General features: G+C 40.6%; 1 protein-coding gene across 1 annotated transcript in view; it reads right to left on the reverse strand.

Annotated features, from left to right (window-relative positions):
* The window catches only part of st6galnac5a (ST6 (alpha-N-acetyl-neuraminyl-2,3-beta-galactosyl-1,3)-N-acetylgalactosaminide alpha-2,6-sialyltransferase 5a), an 86,014-nt gene extending 67,893 nt beyond the window's left edge, over positions 1–18,121 (reverse strand). The window contains exons 1-2 of the mRNA XM_036138532.1: positions 17,864–18,121; positions 13,135–13,344 (exon numbers count right to left, since the gene is read on the reverse strand). Coding sequence (XP_035994425.1) covers positions 13,135–13,344; positions 17,864–17,878 — 225 coding nt within the window. The 5' untranslated portion in view covers positions 17,879–18,121. The remainder of the gene's footprint in view (positions 1–13,134; positions 13,345–17,863) is intronic.
* Between the last annotated feature and the right edge of the window lie 2,601 nt (positions 18,122–20,722).

Raw genomic sequence — 20,722 nt, forward strand, 5'->3', positions numbered from 1 at the left:
GAGAGATGACACACAAATTGAGGAGAAATTTACAAATCCTTTTGTTGAAATTGTAACTCAATGTTTCACAACAACAAGCCATTTATTTGGATTTAGGTTAAAAAATATAAATAAGTAAAAGTATCTTTTCACTTATCAGTTTCAACTTTTTTTACCCTTTTCTGCAATAAAGCATAGAATGCTAAAAGCAGACATGTTGCTAACGATCAGTGTTGGGCACGTTACTTTGAAAAAGTAATTAGTTATAGTTACTAGTTACTTCTCCCAAAAAGTAACTGACTTACTAACTGAGTTACTCCACTATAAAAGTAACTAGTTACCAGTAAAAGTAACTATTGCGTGTTCTGCTTGGGAGAAAAACTGTGGGCGTTCTTTGGCCATGTTGAACAACCAATAGCAGTGTTGCTGATTATTGTTTCTACTATTGATACATTTCCCCTTTTAAACAAACACATGAACGCGCAGTTATCTCAGACAACTCAATCGAGTTATACTAATCATAAACAACAGATGTGTTTGAAGAACCCAGTTAGCCGGATCATGATTAGCCGGATGAAATCTTGGATGTCTCATTTAATCTTGGATGTTTTAAGCAACGTACGAAGAATGGACCCCTGGTCTGCAAATTAGCTATTAGCTAGATGACCAATGAACATGGCACTGGTTGCACTTCAAATTGTAACAATGTTTTTTTTATTATGCCCCTATCAAATAAACGTATTCATAATGAAAAAATAAACATATTAATAATAATAATTGCTGCATGCACTTGTTAAAAAAGATTTACGATATCATGTAGCTATATGGTTTATGGCAGGCAGACAAAGGCAAGTTAGAATGGTCAAGAACTGCAACAAAACAATTTGGTTAATCTGGGTGGGAAACCATAACGTAAAGGTTCTGGCAGAACAAATTGAAAACCAAGGACCAAAGGAACCAATGTGACTGGAATGACAGAGTAAACAGAGGAAATCCAGAATGAGAAACAACCAAACAGACACTATAGATAAAGTTTGAACAGAGTGCAAAAAGCCAACAAAGAGGAAAAAAAGTTTAAATAGTAGTAATAATTACACGTTTATGAACCCAAGTTTACTGGAATGATGAATCCATCCAGTAGCTGCCATTTAAAGCTTTCAGAAAATCCGCAGAAATCTTCAAACGTGTAGTTTTCCTCAAAAACGACTAACTCCAACAGATGAACAGTATCACACTGTCTGACTGACGTGGAAATTTGCGTATTGGATGCAAAGTTTTCAACTCTTTATAGCAACAGCAAAATATTCCAAAAGTTATTTTGTGTCTCAAACTGTGTACATTGAAATTGTTCATAGACTCAACCAGATACACGGGAACAGTCTCATGTTGGCAAACTGCTGGTTGCAAAGGGGCTAAAGATCTAAATTAAAATTGGTTTATTGTTGAATTGTCAGAGCTAGTGGTTCTCAAACTTAATTGAACAAGCACTCTTATCGAGTATCCCGTTTTCCATGCACCACAACACTGATACTATTTAAAACAGTGGGTTACAAACACTTGAAAAAGTAAAAAGAAAACTTATCCATTGATCCTGTTTGATTGGTTTAGGGTTGTAATGTCATTATCTATGCCGTTTTTTCAATTTTTCAAGTTTGAAATAGTAACAGAAAGGTCATCAGAAATTGACTCTAGGGAAAGTCAGAGGTTTCTTACCGACCTCAAAATCCAATATGGCTGTCTTACATTTAACAGAGACTGCTGCTATACAACCAAAAATGTTAGTTTGGCTTACAGAAAGTAGTCAGCCTGGCCGCTGAGCTCATCATGCAGCAGAAATACCTGACTTACTTGGTATTTATCATTTCCAGATTCAGGTTTTAATAACAGAGGTTTGCTCCTGGTTTACTGTCGTCTACTGCCCGACAGTCAATGTGCTCATATTCACCTGGCAAATAACTAACACCCACATTTTTCCTGAGCACCACAAAATTCAGACCCAATTAAGGGTAAAGTAGAAAAACACTGGCATCATTTCTTAAGTTTAGTTGCCAGCAGATGTGAAGATAACTTTAAACCTGAAAAACCCTGTAAAATGGTCAAATGAGGGGCTTAGCAGCCAAAGATAATTTTAAAGAGCTTTAGGAAGACCAAATAACTATTCAGTGAAGATAATGAAGACGTTAAAAAGAAAGCCTGAAAGCTTAGAAGCAAAAAATAAAGGAATTATGGATGACAGATGATTTTTGTCCAGTACTATAAATGCTAACCAAGAATAGGAGCAGAACTATATGAGGATCATGGACCCTGACCTGATAAAAGGTACCCAGCTCCTGGGCTTAGTTGCTGAACAGAGCTGGACTGAAAATGGAAAATTCAAGCGTCCACTGAGTAGAAAGACCTCTGTCCTCTGCTTGAATGCAGCTTCTCGTGGGAACAATGACTGACACATCTTAGCCCCAAAACACGGGAATCGTCCTACCTGTCGCCATCTGAGTTTCCTCGTGTGAAATGAATTAGCAAAGGTTTCGATTGGAAACCAGGAAACAAAGCGAGAGAAACTGGAACCCCGACAGCTGTGAAAGTTCAAGGTTCTGCTTTTAATCACATGAAGACCGTCACTGTGAGCCGGGAACAGCGGCCCTCATTTGTTCTTCTCCCGCTCCACATCAAGGTGCCCCTCCTGTCTGACAAGACACATCCTTTACATTCCCCTGCACCTGGATTTCCGCCTGGGAATCTGCACCACTCTGGTGTCGGGGGGGTGGGGGGACGGCAGTAAGAGGAAGAAGCTCACACGTCTCCACTGAGAGACAGGCAGGAGCATTTTCTCCTGGCCTCCTTCTCCACAGTGAGAACATAAAAAGCAGGATGAAGCTAAAAGAATGGCGGCCCCCGTTGGGATTTCACACCGTCTTTCACTCGCGTGTCGCTGTCTTTCCCCTCCTTCGCTCTCTTGTCTCATTCTCTCAGGCTGAAACCTTTCCTGACTCCTATATTCTCTTTTATCACCCTCTCCTTTCCATACCCTTCCCCATCTTTGTCCTCCTCCCTTATTCTCCTCGCCCTCCTTCTGAAAGAGTTTCTCCATCCCCTTCATCTGACGCCTAACTTTTTCTCCGTATCTCGTCATTTTCCTTCGCAGCGCCCATCAAAGCCCACCAATATTGCTCCATAAGTAGAAAGAAATTACCCTTCATTCTGACCTAAATCGAACACGCCACACTGAAAATGTTAGCCCGGAAATCTTTATGGATTTTTTTTTTTTTTTCCACGAGCAAAAATAAGGCAGAGATGGTGGAAGGGGGGGGAGAAAAAAGTATTTAAAATTCTGGACAAATACAGGCTGGGAGTCTTTAGAAAGGATGCTGCCTTTTCGACACTTTCTTGCTTGTGAGGGGTTTAATACTCTTGTGGAAGATAAAGTGAAGCGGTCAAAGCCTGACTGGCATCGCACCCCTGCGTGCCGGCTGGCTTATATCTCAGACAGATCAATATAGCAAAGAGGTCAGGCAGCAAAGAGGAGGAAGACAAATGGTCAAGTCAGAGGATTTTTCTAAACACTGATCAGTCAGTGCTGCAGGAGAACAAAAACGAGATAAGGATGATGACTTTTACAAGGCATGCGGTATCATACAGAGGATGCGGTCCTCTCAACCGGAAAGAGCTGCAAAGAAATGTCCTGGAGTGGAAAAATGCATCCATATCATCAAGGCATTGATTACAGAAAATATGTAGGGTGACAAAAACGGTTGGCGTGAAGAAGCGTAAACGATCTGCAGAGGAGCCGTGGCCCCTAATGATGTCCCCTGTGACCAAAACGCCAATAAGCTTGAGAGCGGAAAGAAAGAAAGAAAAAAAATATAAATAAATCTGTGGTTTACTTATGGACGCTCGGCTGCGCCGGTTCACTCGAGGAAAATCAATTCTCATCCGCAGCTGCGCTCAGTGACGCATCGCAGACAAATCCTCGTCAAATCAAAACACACATGGTCAACTGAGTATTGGCTTTTTTCAGAACGAGCAAAAAAAGCTGCACGCAACATCCTGAAAGGCGACAGCAGGGACTTATTCCGCATTCATCTCATACGCCATTCAATATGTGAGGGATCTGTGTGGCTGGAGAGAAACGACAGACTAACCTCACTTTAGAGCACAGATTAGTCACATTTATGTTTCTATTAATCATCCATAACGTATTCTGATACGTCGAGCCAAAGCAAAAAGGTACAATGATTGGAATTGCTGTGAACCAACAAAGATATAGAAGCGTGTGTGGATGTATAGTTGATGCTATATATTTAGATTGTGAAAAAAAAAAAGATAAACCATTGTTTTCTCACTATCTAACTTTAAATCAGACTAGACCTTTTGCTGTTTAGTTAGGACGGAAACAATTGTTTATATGTGCTTAATGCTAAAACAAGAAGAGAGAAACATATCATTGGCATTTTTTTCTAATTACTTTCTTCAAACTCAAAAGCTTGCAGACACAAGCGTTATTTGTTTAAAAACAACCTTAATCAGCTGATCTCTATCCTGCATCAGTAGTGCAGGAACACAGGAGCTAAACACCACCAGGAAATATGAAAAGATCGAATGCGTTAAAGAACTGAGTTAAAATTGGATTTTTACAGGTTTAATGGAAAATAATCATCGCTGAGCAAAGCTGTAAATTGCAAGTTCATCTCTTAAAACCCCAAGATGGATTGACATATTAATAAACTTCCAGGCGCTAAGAGACAGTTGTTCTGAGGCTAATTTGACTTTTTTTTCTTGTTGTCGAAGCATTTTATTTTTACTCTTGTTTTGTTTGCTTCTTCAAAACAGATCCAAACATATGAAAAACTAAACTCCAAATGTTTTAGATGAGGCCACTGACACTGTTTTCTCCAATGAGCATGTCTCTTGCTTCTGATCAAAGCAATTATTTCCTCTTCCTTTTTAATGGCCAAATCCAACAAAAACACACACAAAAAAAAAAACAAGTGGAAAATTATCTAATGTTCATTCTTTCCCCAAAAGTGAACGTCGCAGCAAATTCACTCCAATGCCGGAGTGCGTAATAGTTTGAGAAACCCAAGAACGCCGTCTCGGATTCAGGTCTCGGCTTGAATGTCATGACGGGATAATAAGAAAAAGGCAACAAGAATGTCTTGTTTGGAGAGCGTGCCAGGAGAAAGCCTCTCCTCTCTGAAATGTATCTGAGGGAATCAAAGTTGTATCTGAATGAGCCAAAAGACATCTAGTCCATCGTTCTTCGCACAGAGTGAAAGGCGTCCAGTCAAAATGAACAGCATCAAATGCCACATGTTAGGACAAATAACTCGTACACACTTTAAAGCATGGTGGTGGAGGGATGGAGATCTGGGCCTACTTTGTGGCCACAGGAGCCAGTTTCTTGCCACCCTGACCCCAGAGTTCCACTAAATGCAGAAGCGTTGCGGACGTTGTAGCCTTCGCAGCTGATCGCTGCAACTCCAGTCAGTCAGAGTGTCCCAGAAGCACCGGCGCTCGCTGCTTCTCTAAAATGCGTGGGTGTTCTATTTTTGCCGCGCCGACTCTATGTCAATCCGGAGCGGAGCGGATTGTTCAGGCAGAAAGTGAGTTGATGAAAAGTGAAATCGATCCCATGGAGTTTAAAAACAAAAGACTACATGTGCAGAGTCCGGATCGCATTTTTCTTTGGAACGTCAATAAATCGTTACCTGCGTCTTCAGCACCAAGCCACCAGCGGATCTCACCATGGACAACGAGACGTTCATCTTGGAGGTAGAAAATCACACTATTTTATATGATACCACTCATCCCTTTTATAAGGACATTAGATAAAGAGCAGGCACGCGACACATGGGTAGTGCTGGCCAAATAACCACTTCATTGGTTTATTGTTCTATTCAAAGCAGGGGTGTCCAAACTTTTCGCCACGTTGGCCGACATTTTCAAGTCAAAAGTACTTGAACGCCAAGAAAATTTCTAAAAATGTTAAAATATAACCAAAACATGATGTTGTTGGGGGTTTTTTTCACCTGCTCTACAAAATATGGTCATTTCAATTAAACAAATTAGTCTCATTTTCTGAACGAAAGGGATGTTAAATTACTGCAGATCCAAAGTTAAATATGGGTTTTGCCCATTTGCTTTATTAAAAGATGGTTACCCAGTTTGCAAATTATGATAGACTTGAAACAAAAAACTCAACTATTTTTGGTCTAGCAATATGAGAACAGGATTTGGGCTGGTATTTCTTTGAAAATATTTGCTGTAATTAACTGATTTTAATAAATTAATTGAGAAAAAAAAAACTTTTGATACACGAAAGGTTGCATTTGAGATAATGTCCTCAGATAGATGTAGTCCTATTTACTATAAAGTTAAATAGAATGTAAAAAGTGTGGTTATTAAACGATGAATACATTGTGTTGTACCCAGCATTTTCCATTGTTAGATCTTAACCTGTTTGTAATAATTTTACCCTAATAAAAATAAAAAGGTTTGTCGTTGGTCATTTTCATACTAAAGTGATCCAGAGCAGTGGTTGTACATCCTGGACCTCATGGCCGAACATTTTCTAGGGATATTAACAGGCAGTACAGGACATGCAGAGACAACTCTGAAACATGATGGACAGTAAGGACCAGGAAGGAGAACCACTGTTCTGCAATCGAACATGATGCCTTCTGTCCAGCAGATGAAGCTTTGCCCAAACTGGGTCATCACCAGGATACTAATCCCAAACAAAGCAGCAAATTTACAACAGAATGGCTGAAATAGAAAATAAATTCAGGGTTGTAATGGCACAATCCAGACCTAGACCTGACTGAAATGCTGTGGTGGGATGTTACGACACTGTTTACACAACAACAATCCATTAAAAAAGGGTTTTTTTGTCTAGTTCCTGTTAAGATATTTACATGAAAATGTTTTAATTGCAATCTCTGTGCACCACACACTGAAGAAAATGTTCAGAACTGTGTAACATCCCTGCCACACACTATGAAACTGTACAACATGCACATGCGTACAAAGACTCCCTGCTAAAAAAGTCCCCACCACTGAATAAACTTACAGAATAACAGGACCTCATATGTTGCTATGGACATGTGATGAGGCTCAACGTGCACAACATGTTCTTCAAGGGACTTTGAATTATAAAACCACCGCTGCGGTTTCTAAACAGTTGTCATCCGTTACGCTGTGGACATGCGTCTTAATTTCCACTGACTGCATTCTAACAGCAGCAGGGCTTCCCCGTACAGGCAGATTACGCTTTTCCTGCGCGCACAACAACAGAGACCAGGTTGTTTTGGTCCACTATTGAACCTTTTTTCAAATGGTGCCGCTGTCAGACAAAACACACGACGCTGTGGTGTACAGTAACAGTAGAAATGTATCGAAACGTCTCTGTTTAAACCAAAAGACGTCGTGGGCAAATCCCAAAGAGAGCTGACCAGAAAGATGTCTCCAAACCTCAATGAACTGAAGCAATGTCATAAAAATGAGCGACCCAAAATTCCTCTACGGGACAGTGGTTCCTTATACCCAAAACCTTAAGGTGCGTTACCGCCGAACGTGGATGTGGTGGCCTGAGTGACAGATTTACAGTACATGATATCCAGTGCTACAAAGGAGTGATGCGAAGCAAAGCGAGGCAACAGATGCGTTTCTAATGACGCAAAATGCGATGCAAAGATGCAAAGCGACAGTTGTCGGTGTTGAAAATTCTAAACTTTTGTGTCTTGTCACATCGTGACAACAACAATCAGGAACTGGATGTGGCTGTGACGTGGAAGACGCACTGATAGTGGCGGTCTTTGGTCGGTGACTCAACCAATTACTACTACCGAGACACGTCCAGAAAGAAAAGAGTGCCTAGAAAATAGTGAGTGAGGAGGCTGGAGTGGCTGTTAAGTGAAAGCATCAGATAGAAAACACCCTTATACTGCTGTATTTCTGGGTTGTTGCCCACTGTCCAAATGCTGGTGCCTGCAATGTGAGCTGCTGGCGACTGTGCTCCTGACATATTGCCAAGTACAATGGTTCATATCACCAGGTCCAATGGTGCGTACCGTATGAATGCACCATTAGACTTGAAAGAGCGGGAACTTACCATAAATTACTGCCAAATATTTGCTTGAGTCTGTGCAACGTCATAAGAACTGGAAGAACCACTGTTGTATTGCAATTCCTAGTGGAATGCAATCACGTGTTTTATGTGCTGGAACCAACCTTAATTCAGCTCAAAGCCTTGATTTTCATTGAACAGGTGCACAACAAAGGGAATGCATACCCTGTAGCTTCAAAAACACTAAACATACAAAAAGAATGAAAGACAATAATGTTTTGTCATGGATTCTGCCTGTTTAAGTTTTTTTTTGTTCCACAATCTGATCTGCTCCACTCAGTAAATTGGTGGAGCAGATTCACCTGCGCTGACTCTATCACCTGCACGTCACTCCACCTGCGTCTCTGCCTATTAACGCCTGCCTCCTGCAGCCAGTCTCTGCCAGATCGTCTTCAAGCCTTGTGTGATTTTGCCATCCAGCGTTAGTGTTTGCTTCGCCTGTTTTTGACCTTGTTCTGTTTTCTGGATTCTGCTGTCTCGCTTAGTCCCCGCTGGATACCTCACAGGCTTTCTGACTCCTGGACATGACCATGGAATGTTTTTGACCACGATTCCAGTCTTTTATTATCTAAATAAATCCTTTAAGTGGGACACCGTGTCCGGCTTAAATATTGGGTTCTCAGTGTACGAGCATTACAAGTTTAAAAGGTATAAAAACAGTACATTTTAAAAAAGGTCCTTTTTGTGAAACACTTGTTTAAAATGTCATCCAGATTGTTTTAAAACTGCTTAATGTTTCCCTATTCTAGAGAAGTCAGTGGAACGCTCCATGAAAAGGTTTCTAATATAGGAAGTGATGGGAAATAAATCATAGAGAACGTTTACATTACACATTGCAACATTTTACACGAGAAAACCGCTGCCCTAACTTTTCATGCAACGTTAAACCTATTCACGTTTGTTGGGTTTCTGTTTCATATTTCTCTATTAAATCCTCTGCCCACAGCCAGTCTACATTTGTTAATGCAAGATTAAGTACCTATCGACGCCGCCTGGTGTTTAATTTAGACGAAGATCATTTTCCCACAAGCCTATTTTTCTGATGTTCAGAAACAACGTATCAGCTCCCAAATCTCTGCAGCCGGCACATTTTCATGCTGTTGATTTTCTGTAATCTGTACAGCAACAGCCTCCTGTGAGTGCACGCAGCTTGCTGTCCAATTACTCATATGCAAATGCCATAATCTGACGATACATGCTTTGCAGAAGCCGGCAGATTTCCCTGAGACAGAGATGGCACCAAGAATCGCGCTGCCACTCATGGTGTCCACTGTCCTGCCACAGATGGATTACTGAACGGGCCAACTAGGAACCAGACCAAGGACCCGAGAGCCACAGAAGTGACTTTTCATGTAGAGCCAGTCAAATAACTACAGATATTCAAAGGGATGACAGGGGATGCAGAATGACAACAAAAGGAGACTAGGATGAAAGTTTACTATTGGCCGAAAACTAAGAAAATACACTGGAATAAGCAGACAGATAACATGTCCACACAATGATAAAAAAGGGACAGCAACCAGAAAATAACTGCTTTAAAATCAAGATGTAAAATAAAATGCTAGATAAAATCTGGATTGATTGAAACCCTTGGAGGAATTACAATACAAACACAAAGAGAAAACAAAAACAGAATAACAGAAAATGTTGTTTTCATAAAATGACCAATAGTCACAAAACATGAATTGAAAGATGCACAATGGTGTCAAACTACCACAGGGAGAAAATATACATTTCTGAGTGAAGGACAGTTAATGGGAACAATAAGAAATAACCAAATAGAGACACAAAATGATGATAAAGACGAAAAAAAGACTACGAAGGATGCAAAATTATATTTGAAGAATGAAAAAGAGCTACACAGAAATGTCAAATGATCACAAAGAGAAAGTACTGCTAATAACTGAGGGAATGCAAAATAATTAAACCAGGAAGTTAAAAAAGACAAAAGAAATGCAAAAGTTCACTAAAATAAACATGAATAATAATATGTAAAGGATGCTAAACAGCAATACTACAGGAAAACAAACAAACAATATTTTTAGTGGAGCCAAAAGGCTGAAGAGAGCCATAAAATGCAAAATGACCACATAGGGAAAGATAAGACTGCTGAGAATGTAAATTGTCCACAGCGAGATCAGAAATAGTGTTGAAAGAATCCAAAATTCCTACAGAGAGACAGAAAAACAACCAGAAAGAGATATAAAAAAGGTACATAGCTGATAGTTGTAAAATAAATGTAGGGACATTAAACATAAATATAGGGACATTAAAAATAATGATTTTATATTCAACGTAAAAGGACGCCAAAGTATCTAAAGTGAAAATGTGACTTTTGATTGATGCAAAACAACTAAATGACGTCAAAGTAATACAAAAGATTTCAACAGAAAGGAAAAACAGACAATATGGAAGATGTGAACTGCCAGAAAGAATCTGACAAAAAAATAATAGCTAAAGAATACAAAAACAAGGGAGGAATATCACTTACTTACTCAATCATTACAGAATAACTTAACATAGAAAATGAGCACCAATGGGAGCAAAATTTCAGAGATATAAACGGCTGTTCACATTTTATAAAAAAGCCCCATAGTGAGATTATAAAGTGAACACAAAAAGATACAAAATAGGTATATGTAAACGGCTGCTGAAAGTAAAGTACAATAACAGAAACGGGAAGAATAAAATCTGAAGGACGCAAATCACCAAAAGGAGACTTCAAAGTACTATAATTAGACGATAGGAGTTTAATGGGATGCAAAATGGACAGGAGAAGCAAAATGACAACAAAGATTAAAAGAAAAACTAGATTAATAAAAACTGTCATTTTCCACAGTGAGATTAACCTTGTTGAATGAAGGGTGAACAAATGTATCAAAATACCCAAAATTGTTGCAAAACAACTACAGAGTAATAAAAGACTATTTATAATTGTAAAACGACAAAACATGTAAAAAAAATGCTACTGAAAATGGATAAAATAATTAAAGGACAGGAAAAATAAGGATGAACGATACAAAATAGGTAAAAGGGACTTATGCAAAATCCACTTTTACAGTCCTTAAATACATTTTGCTGTGTACTTGGAGTCTCTAGGAGTGCAGAACATTTGAATTTAGTCTCTCCAGGTGCTGCCTAGATTTCTTTTTACTCTGTTTTGTCTCGGTTTTCTATCAAATGTGTTGAATAATTACATCACAATAGTAAAGGTCATGGACTTCCAGCCTAGCAATTTCACAAATCTGCCATGTTTATTTCTCGGCGGGATTTTGTGGTCCAAGCAGAAGGATGTCGACGATACAAGGGGATAAGTCAAAATGTTTGGTTGTTCATTACAGCGTCCCCCACTATGCTATAAAAATGGCCGAACTGGGTGGAGTGGAACACTCTGTGACACGGAGGGGGGCGGGGTGTGAAGTGCCTCCTTTAGATTTAAAGGGACAGCCCCAAAACAAATTGCTCTCAGATGCAGGGGGGAAAGGGGGGAACATGGGGGTAAATTAACGACGAATTCAGATTGAAGCATTGCAGTTCCATTTCATATAGACCACAACTGAATGATTTCAATTTAAAAAGGAAGAACTGAAAAGCATAATAAGTTCCTTTTAAAAAGAGCCATAAATGACCAGATAGAGATGCAAATACTAGAGATGGAGTATAAGGAATGTCCAGAGTGATTAAAAACAAAAGATTAATGAAAGAAAAGTCTCACAGATATTCAGCATTTTACAAATGATGAATAATACTTTTTAGGGATGTTAAATGGTTAGACAAAAATATAAAATGACTATAATGCATGTCTACAGAGATAAATACAAAGGGACTATTGGAGCAACTAAAATGTGTACAGAGATATGAAAAAAGCAATATTGGAAGCGTGCAAAATGTCAACTCAAAGATATCAAAATGTATCAAATAGAAGATAAAAGTCCTCAGGGATGCAAAACAGTCATCAAATCCCAAAAAGAGATACCAAATGACAAGAAATGCAAAACGCTACAGAAACAGGTCTGCAGAGACACAAAAATAGTATCTAAAGGATGCAAAATTACCATAAATACATTTTAAAGTATCACACATAAAGGATATTAGTACTTATGGATGCAAAACAGGGATACAAAGGCTCAAAATCACCACACATAGTTGCAAAATTTCTATCTAAAAGACTTTTGAAATTTTCAAAATGACAGAGCTGAAACAGCGTTGGAAAATGACCACAAAGAGATGTCAAGGTATTCCAAATGGAGGGTAAGAGCTCTGTGGGATGTGAAATGGCTGCAGAGAGACATGAAAACAGATGCTCGATGACTAAAAACCTCCACAAGGACAGTGCTTATTAGAATAAACTTGAAAAAAAGTGCCGTCGCAAACTGAAAACTGACCACAGTGGAATAAAACAAATGTGTGATGTCTACGGAGGGGGAGCGAAAGGACGAGCAAAGGATACAAGAAGACAGCAAACAAAGCAGCATATTGTCCAAAATGTCGCCTGAATGAGCCTTCACCGCGTGAGCAGGTAGGTCTGCTTTACTTGCAGAGCCTTTGCTCCCCGCTACTCACATTGATTGTTTTCTCCTGGCTCGGTAAACAGATGGAAGTCAATACACCCCCCCGCTCCCCAGCGGTGACGTCAGGGTTCAGCTCGCTGAGGGTCTCCCGGGTTTATCAATTAGAGGGGAAGAATGCAGCCGAGGATTTCATTGGTGGCCTAAACCGTTATTAGCAACGACAGGTGGGTATCGAGTGTGGCGCAACACTGCTGGGGGGAAAAAAAAATGGTGATAAACGACAGAGAGGAGGCTCTCCGTCTCCAAAGAGGAGAGCGAAAAGATGACTGGTGGACGGCGATGAGGGAGTGCATGTGTGTGCTTTCATCTCTGAGGAGGAAAATAAGAGCAGAAGAACTGGGCTCCTAATGGGGGGAAATCTGAAACCGGCTTCGCTTTCAAAAAGGCTCCGGCGCCTGCTTTGCAGTGCATTTTCGCCCCCCTGAATAACCGAAGAGTCAGGAAGCAGCCACATCTGCCTACCTTATGGTCGATGATGCTGATGTATCCCTGGAGGGCCGGCAGGTGAGGCTTCGCCGCGCTGACGGGGGCTTCGGGAGGCTGCTGCAGATGTTCATGATGGCGGGCGCGGGTGTCGTTGGCGTCCCTGGAAGGACCGCTGAAACTCCCGTTGTACACGAGGAACAAGCTGGCGCACAGGAGGAGCACGAGAAGCACAGCTACGCCATGGCGCTGAAACACAGGCCCAAGCAGATGCAGACTGAGTTAGCCCCGCGGAACTTGAACTAGACATCCACCTGACGCAGCGGCGTCAAATGTCCGTCCTCAGATGGTGGAGTCCTGCCTTTTTTATTTGGTTCGGCACACCTGGAGCTAACGAAGGGCTCTTTGCAAGACCTCTGCAGTCTGGCAAATAATAGATGCCGAGGAGATGATTTAAAGGCATACTATGCAACATTTTTCAGTTAATTAATGTGTTCCATACCGTTTTGGATGATTAAATGAGTCATTTCAGGTCGAACAAAGGTTTTCTCGTCCGCCCTGGTGGTCTGTGGGGGAAATACCGTACTTGCAACTGCAGGAGCTCACGGCCCGCACCCACAGGCTCAGTAGTCACGTGAAAGACCGCGAGAGTTGGTCTTGCTTTACGGTGAGAACTCCATGTGTTTTTGTCCTGCCATTCACTATATGGACGCGCGAAAGCAACAACAAAGAACCGCGTGTTAACATCAAATAAACATGCAAGCATATAGAGTTTTATTATTATTATTATTATTATTATTATTATTATTTATTTATGTTATTTTTTTGAATGACAGCGAGGTAGCGTGAGTTTGGCGAGGCGGCCGCCTTGCCAAGATAGCGCTGCAGGAAAGCCTAATGTTCATACCTTCACTGTGTTAGTCATTGTTTGTACTGCCGTTTTTTCCACTTTTCGTTGCGTTCGCCTGTCTGCTAAGCTCAAAACAACCGCGCCTGGCTTGACGGAGAAACCAGAACAGCTGAGCATCTTTATGACAGTGCACTTTTACTTTCGCCCTCTGGGGCGAGCCTCGCTGGAAAATCAACCCCGGTTGCATAGTATACCTTTAACCGTTTGGGCGAGCTGTGTTGGAGCAGGGAGTCCACTTTAGGGCTGGAGTGTGACACCACCAGCTTAAAGTGATAAGTTTGGCTTTTTTAAGTGACGATTTGAGAATATATTGCTAATAACAGCTCTACCTGCAGTACAGAGAAGCCATATTTGAGTCAGCGCGTATAAAAGTGAAGAGCATCAGAGAGGCTGACAGTTACTGTCCCACATCAACTTTCTTAAAGGCAGACATAGCTTTAAGGGAATCTTTTAGTTTGACCTACACTGTTAGGATTCTGGTGTGTTTGGTTCCTTGTGTGAGTTCCTGTTTCAGAGCAGATCTCTGCTGGAGAGTCCCGGCAGCTCTGGTTGCTGCACACCCGGAGCAAATCTCCTGATCAGGCCGACCCAAAAGGAGCTTAAAAGGAGCTGCAGGGTCGTCACTCTTTGCCCGATGATTACCTATCATGGTGTTCCCAGACGGTTCTCGAGCGTTAGTGGGTTTTCGTGTGACTTTTTGACTTTATGATCGTCTCATGATTGTTTTATTGTTTCAGATCCGTTTTTGACAATCACAAGTTTCCTGCAGATTGGTCACAAAGGAAGTGACCTGTGAATGGGAAAAGCTTCAGGAAGCCAACAGTCCTGGTTCTGGAGAGACGCCTCGTCACGGCACAGTGTGCACATGATCAGGGTTTCTTCTTTGGTGTCTTGCTTTTGGTTGATTCAGTTTCTCTATTTGCTTAAAGTATGCTTAAAGTATCAGCTCTGTGGTGTCCTCAGTCTCCTTTACCTCCAAGGAACACAACCTTACTGGAAATCACCGTCGTTTTTCTCGGACCCTGGACCATTACCTTTCCACCAACGCTGAATCTTAACTCGTCCCCACATTCTTACCAACTACGGCCAAGTAACTTATCACCTGTCCCCATACAGATTCGTTAACTCATCTCTCTCCTCTGTAGACGAACCCGAAAGCCGATTCCCGCAAATGCCGAGCTGACCTTGGTGCATTCGACCGCTTTACTGAACCTCTTCATATATTGTAAATAAACCTTCTTCACTTTGACTGGTCTCTTTAGTGCTTTTGCATGTGGGCCAGGAAATCGCCTCAAGTCATGACCTACACGTCTCTTCCAACTGAAAGTAATAATATTAATATTTCTGGAACGGCTCAGCCAGAATAGTAACTGGAATCTAACAGGGGATCTGTGGATGGAGGTAAAGATTAGAGAGAGGGGATGAGGCCTTCCCATCTCAAAGACATGAAGAAATTATCTATTCACCAGTGGAAACATAATGAAGATGCTCAAGAGTTCTAAAAAAAATGGTTTATTTGTTTTTTTTAATGCAAATAAAAGCTTCTTCAAACATCAAACTTTTTGGTCGAAGGTAAATGATTTATTCTAGATATGCCAGGGTCAGGAATGTTTCAGGGTTTAACTTCTTTTTTTTAATTTATTCCTGCTGCTGCTGGGCTGCTGTTGCTCTTTGATAAAACCCTGTTCTGTTTAAGCTGAAAACATCTTGACTCGTGTGGGTTTAAAAAAACAACACGTGGGCTGTTTATTTCAGGCATTTTTACCTCAACGACAGTCAGGGAGCAAAGTTAGAAGTGACTAGAAGCATTAGTCTGCAACTTCATCCCCCCCCCCTGTTTGTCTCGGCTGTTCCTGCCATCTCTCATCCGCTGCCTGCATCAGGCTCCCACACAGACGGGAGCAGAAGGCGCATGAGCCTTCAGTTTACACTGCTACACTTAAAGCAAAGAGGAAGGCATTCCAGTAAAGTTTAAAGTAAGGGAACAGGCAAACATTAATTACAGGTTCCCGCAGAGACAGGCATGTATGTCTCTGTCTGACGAGCTGCTATCCGTCTTCCGCTCTGAGGATTTATTCACTTTTCAACAAGCTCGCTGCGATGCAACATCTTTCTGCTACAGGTAGTCAGGGGCGCCTCCGGAGAGTGGGTTGTAAGACAGGGGAGACTAATAATCTTAGGGCGGTAGAACAATACTATGAGCCAGAGCATAATTTCAGGAGTTTTAGATGTGTTGCAAAGATGGAGCTTGAAATTTAGGTCACATCCAGAGACAAAATGCCAATACTGTTCGTAATAGTCTGTATATTCATGGTTTCTGGTACTAAAATCTTGTGTTCCCACTAAGCATAGACCTGGTTTCAACGCTGAAGCTACATTTAGACCTCATTAAGATGCGAGTCGGTAATCTTCTCGACATTTAGATCAAGTCAAATTAACCGATCTAAAAGTCTTTTAAGGCTTAACCCTTAATGCCTTCCAAAAAAACAGAAACTCCAAGACTATTTGATTTCATTTACTATGAATGAATTTCATCTTTTTTTTTTCTCCCAATGCTGTAATAATATCACTGGAAATATGCAGAAAACGACTGTATGTTGCAGGCAGGACCAAAAGTCAGTCACAGATGTTCCAAAAAAAAAAAAAAAGGCTAAATGAAGGACAAGAAAAATAAATCATTGATATAGTAAATAAAAAGTACTAAAGGCATAATATTATGACCACCACCGCCACATGAATGGTACCCATGTTGCTGGACTAACACTGTCGCTTCCTTGGAGCACTTTTGATACTGACCACTGCAGCCTGGCAACACCCCATAACAGCTGCAGGTTCAGAGAGGCTCTAACTCAATTTTATAATTATAATAATTTGTTCCAAATCCCTAACTTTGCCCATTTGTCATGCGTCCAAACCATGAACATGTTTCCTTTAAGCCTATCGCACCCCTCTAACAGTGTTTTTCTTTTTTCAACCCTGGTCATCAAGGCACACTGCGCTGCATGTTTTGGTTTATGTTTCCTTACTTCACACCTGAGTTCAGGTTCATTGCTGAATTGCAATCTGAATCTGGTGTTCAGACAGAAACACCCATGCAGGACAGTGTGTGTTGAGAAGCAGGGTTGCAAAAACCCTGATCTGATGCCATGAGGACAAGATAGTTACTGTTGACGCGCTTCATCTGTCAGTGGTTATAATGTTCTGCCTGACTCGCGGTGAAGAAAGGCTGTAACTTAAATTCAGGCTTATATTGTGGACCAGATGTATAGGGGAGGCGCGGGGTTGCGCGACTGATTTTAGGAATTAAACGGGGGAAAAAAACAACCTGCTGCGATTTAAGCCGATTTACTTGAAAAGCATCGCTTTTATTCCCACGAATAAAGAAAAAAAAAGTCCTAGAAATGGCACCGGTGATCATTTCGTGTACATAATTTTCTATTTCTGTACTTAATAAAAATAACACCGCAACATGTAAAAGTTAAAGAATGAAATCACATCAAATTGAGCATGCAGCAACTTTTACTCAAAAAGAAATCTACTAATAAATGTCCAAACACAACTAAAGGGTTTTATCACCTTTTTTTAAAAAATAAAGCGATATGAAATATTTGAATAAACGGTGGAAACGAGACTGACAGCGCGCTGCGGTCCACGCTGTAGCGGAGATAAGTGCCAAACAGCGCGCACAGCTGGACGCCCCATTGTTCTGATCCTCTAATCTCCTGATCCGACATCGTTGTGCGCACAGCCCTGATGCAGTGTGGCGACCTGATCTGGCCGCACTCGAAGGAACCCCGGTTGGTTTCAATTAAAAGAACCTGGTTGTGTGTTTTGGGACTGCGCGGCGGAAACATTTACCATAGGTGTCTTCATTTTGCTGCGCGCCGTCTTATCGCCGCGGCTCAGTGCGTCTGGCTCCACTTTCTGCTCTCATGGTCCGGACTCGTCGGCGCACATCCCCTCCTTCCTCCGCTGGATCGGCTCCGGTCCGTATCCCTGCCTGCCTCTGAGGGTGAGTGTCTCCAGACAGGAGTCCAGGCGCGATTCATACAGAGAGGAGACCGCGGCGACAGATGTTCGCTGTACCGAACATCTGCTGGGTCTTAACGCCGCCCGTTTCCGACGGGCTGGAGGAGGCGCAGCGGCGAGGAAAGAGCTCCATCCGGACTGCGCCACAACTTTCTTTCTTTTTTTCCAAGGGGGTAAAAAAAAAAAAAAACCCTGACAGCTACAGAACCCTGGTAAAATGCCATGTTTGTTGCGATATAAAAATGAAACAGTGGTCAGTCATTTGAAAACTTTTACATGTACATGTAACTGTACATGTAAATCATGTACAGTTCAGTTTGGGTAATACATACATACATATAAAAAAAACTGACACACACACACACACACACACACACACACATATATATATATATATATATATATATATATATATATATATATATATATATATATATATATATATATATATATATATATATATATCTCCTTAGGGCTTATTCTGGGGGAACTACTTATTTTTTGTGTGTGCTAGGAATCACAGTGAGGATGAAGAATAAATCTTCAGCTTTCTTGCGGCCACTTGAAGGTTCTGGATCAATACCGCTTTGTGTTTCTTCGGGAGTTTAATCAACCATAACGAAAACCCCAGTTCCATCCAAAGAGACGTTATCGTAGCACAACGCTGCCACCACCATGCTTCGCTATGATATGGTGTTCCTTGGAGTTAATAAACAAACCTTTTGGGAACGGGGGACCAGAACTTGTATTTATACTGAATAAGACCTTATTTTTAAACCTTCATTTACCTTGTGATCTATGATTTGAGGACTTTAAGATGTTGATTTTGCTATATTTTTATTTTAGAGCCACATAATGAAAATAGCCACCCAAAGGTACCTTATCTCCCCCACCTCAAGCTTGGAGAACAAGAGTTAATTTGCTGCAACAGCAGAAACAGTTTTACAACCTTATAATAAATATCCAAAACAACGTGGTTACTTCTCTGTGCCAATTCATTTTAGTTGGTTTCTGTACAAAAAATATAATGATTCCTGAAAATAATATTCCATCCATCCATTCATCCATTTTCTAACACACTTTATCCCTTGTGGGATCGCAAGGAGTACTGGTGCCTATCTCTCCAGCTGTCAATGGGCGAGAGGCGGGGTACACCCTGGACAGGTCGCCAGTTTATCGCAGGAAAATAATATTATTATTATTTTTAACTATTGTTCCTGGATATATGAATCTGTCCCAATAAATCCATTGGCTTAAACACTACAAATCAAAGTGAAAAAAAAAAAAAAAAAAAAAAAACAGGTGATGATGGAGCTTCATCAAAACATTGGCACAAAGATGTATTCTATAGGATTGGCAAAGAATTTAATCTGATTTTTTTTTTAATGAGCTGAAGATTCACCGGAATAACCATCCAAGAACCTTTAAAGGTACTTATTAGAACTAAAATAAGTGAGAGTTGCAGCAGGTTCAGCAGGACAAGGACTAATGATTACTGGTGGGCCAGCATCTGGTATTTAAGTGAAACTGGTAGGCCTACTTATGTAAATACCTATTGAGCACCCAGATCTCAGATGTCTGAGATGTGATTTAAAGATTTCACATTTGCCCATCAAGATCTGATCAGATCAAGCAGTGGAGTGGAAACTACCTACCTACCCAAAATCTTTATTTATTTACACGTAAATAAAAAAAACGGTATGTCTTTACGTCCCTCCACAGATTCTCAATCAGATTAATAGCAAAAAGTAATAATAATAATAAAAAAACATCTAAATTCTCCATATGATTTTTCTGCTATTTAGGAAATGTAAATAGTTCTGGTAATCCTAACACTCCTAAAACAGTCTGTTTACACACTTTAGGAACACATCTGTTTTCATCTGTGTGCCAGAAATGACTCCCGGATCAGTGTTCCTGTGTGTTTGATGTGTTTGCTAAGGTAGATAGTTGCTCACAATGAGACTGGTTCTTCTTCCTGTTAAATGGTACTTTTCCTTCATGATGTCACTTTATGCATATTTAGTATGAGGGATTGTTGCAAAGTTAGACAACATGGAGTCCATTACAGGAATCTAAGCAGGATAAAATAAAAGCATAGGTCAAAGTTTCAAAGAGTTTCCTGAAAAGGACATTTTAAACTTTTGCCAATTGCCTTACATGATAAAAGGAGGACTTTTCAACAGCTTTTAATTTAAAATCACTGTCAATCTTAAAACCCAAATTGGCAACAGTTTGTTTAATACTGATCAACAGTGGTGGACTCCAAACACCATCACCTTTCTTTTCTTTTTTTTTTTTTTTTATTTAAGAGGTTTAGGGTCTGTCAAGCTTTAATATTCTCCAAGCAATCCTAAAGTGCTTTGATTGAAAAGCCATACTTCTGATTTAAGGGCAGATAGAGCTTTAAATTGTTGGGAAAGAAGTGGAAAGCAAACATGGAACCTATAGGCAATAAATACAGGCAAGCAGTGGTCCTAAAACTGAGCCCCACATGACAGGAGCCCCTCAGATGATTCTGAGTTTTCATACAAAAACTCATCAGTCAGATAAATCAAGTTCTGTGTTTTCAATGCCCACCAAATGATTTAAACGTGCCATTAAAATGTTGTGGTTCACAGTTTCAAAAGCAGCAGAATCACAACAGTATAGTTACCAGAATATCCACATCGATGTTCAGAATGACAG

Source organism: Fundulus heteroclitus, chromosome 6, assembly GCF_011125445.2.
Source record: "Fundulus heteroclitus isolate FHET01 chromosome 6, MU-UCD_Fhet_4.1, whole genome shotgun sequence".
Classification (NCBI taxonomy): domain Eukaryota; kingdom Metazoa; phylum Chordata; class Actinopteri; order Cyprinodontiformes; family Fundulidae; genus Fundulus; species Fundulus heteroclitus.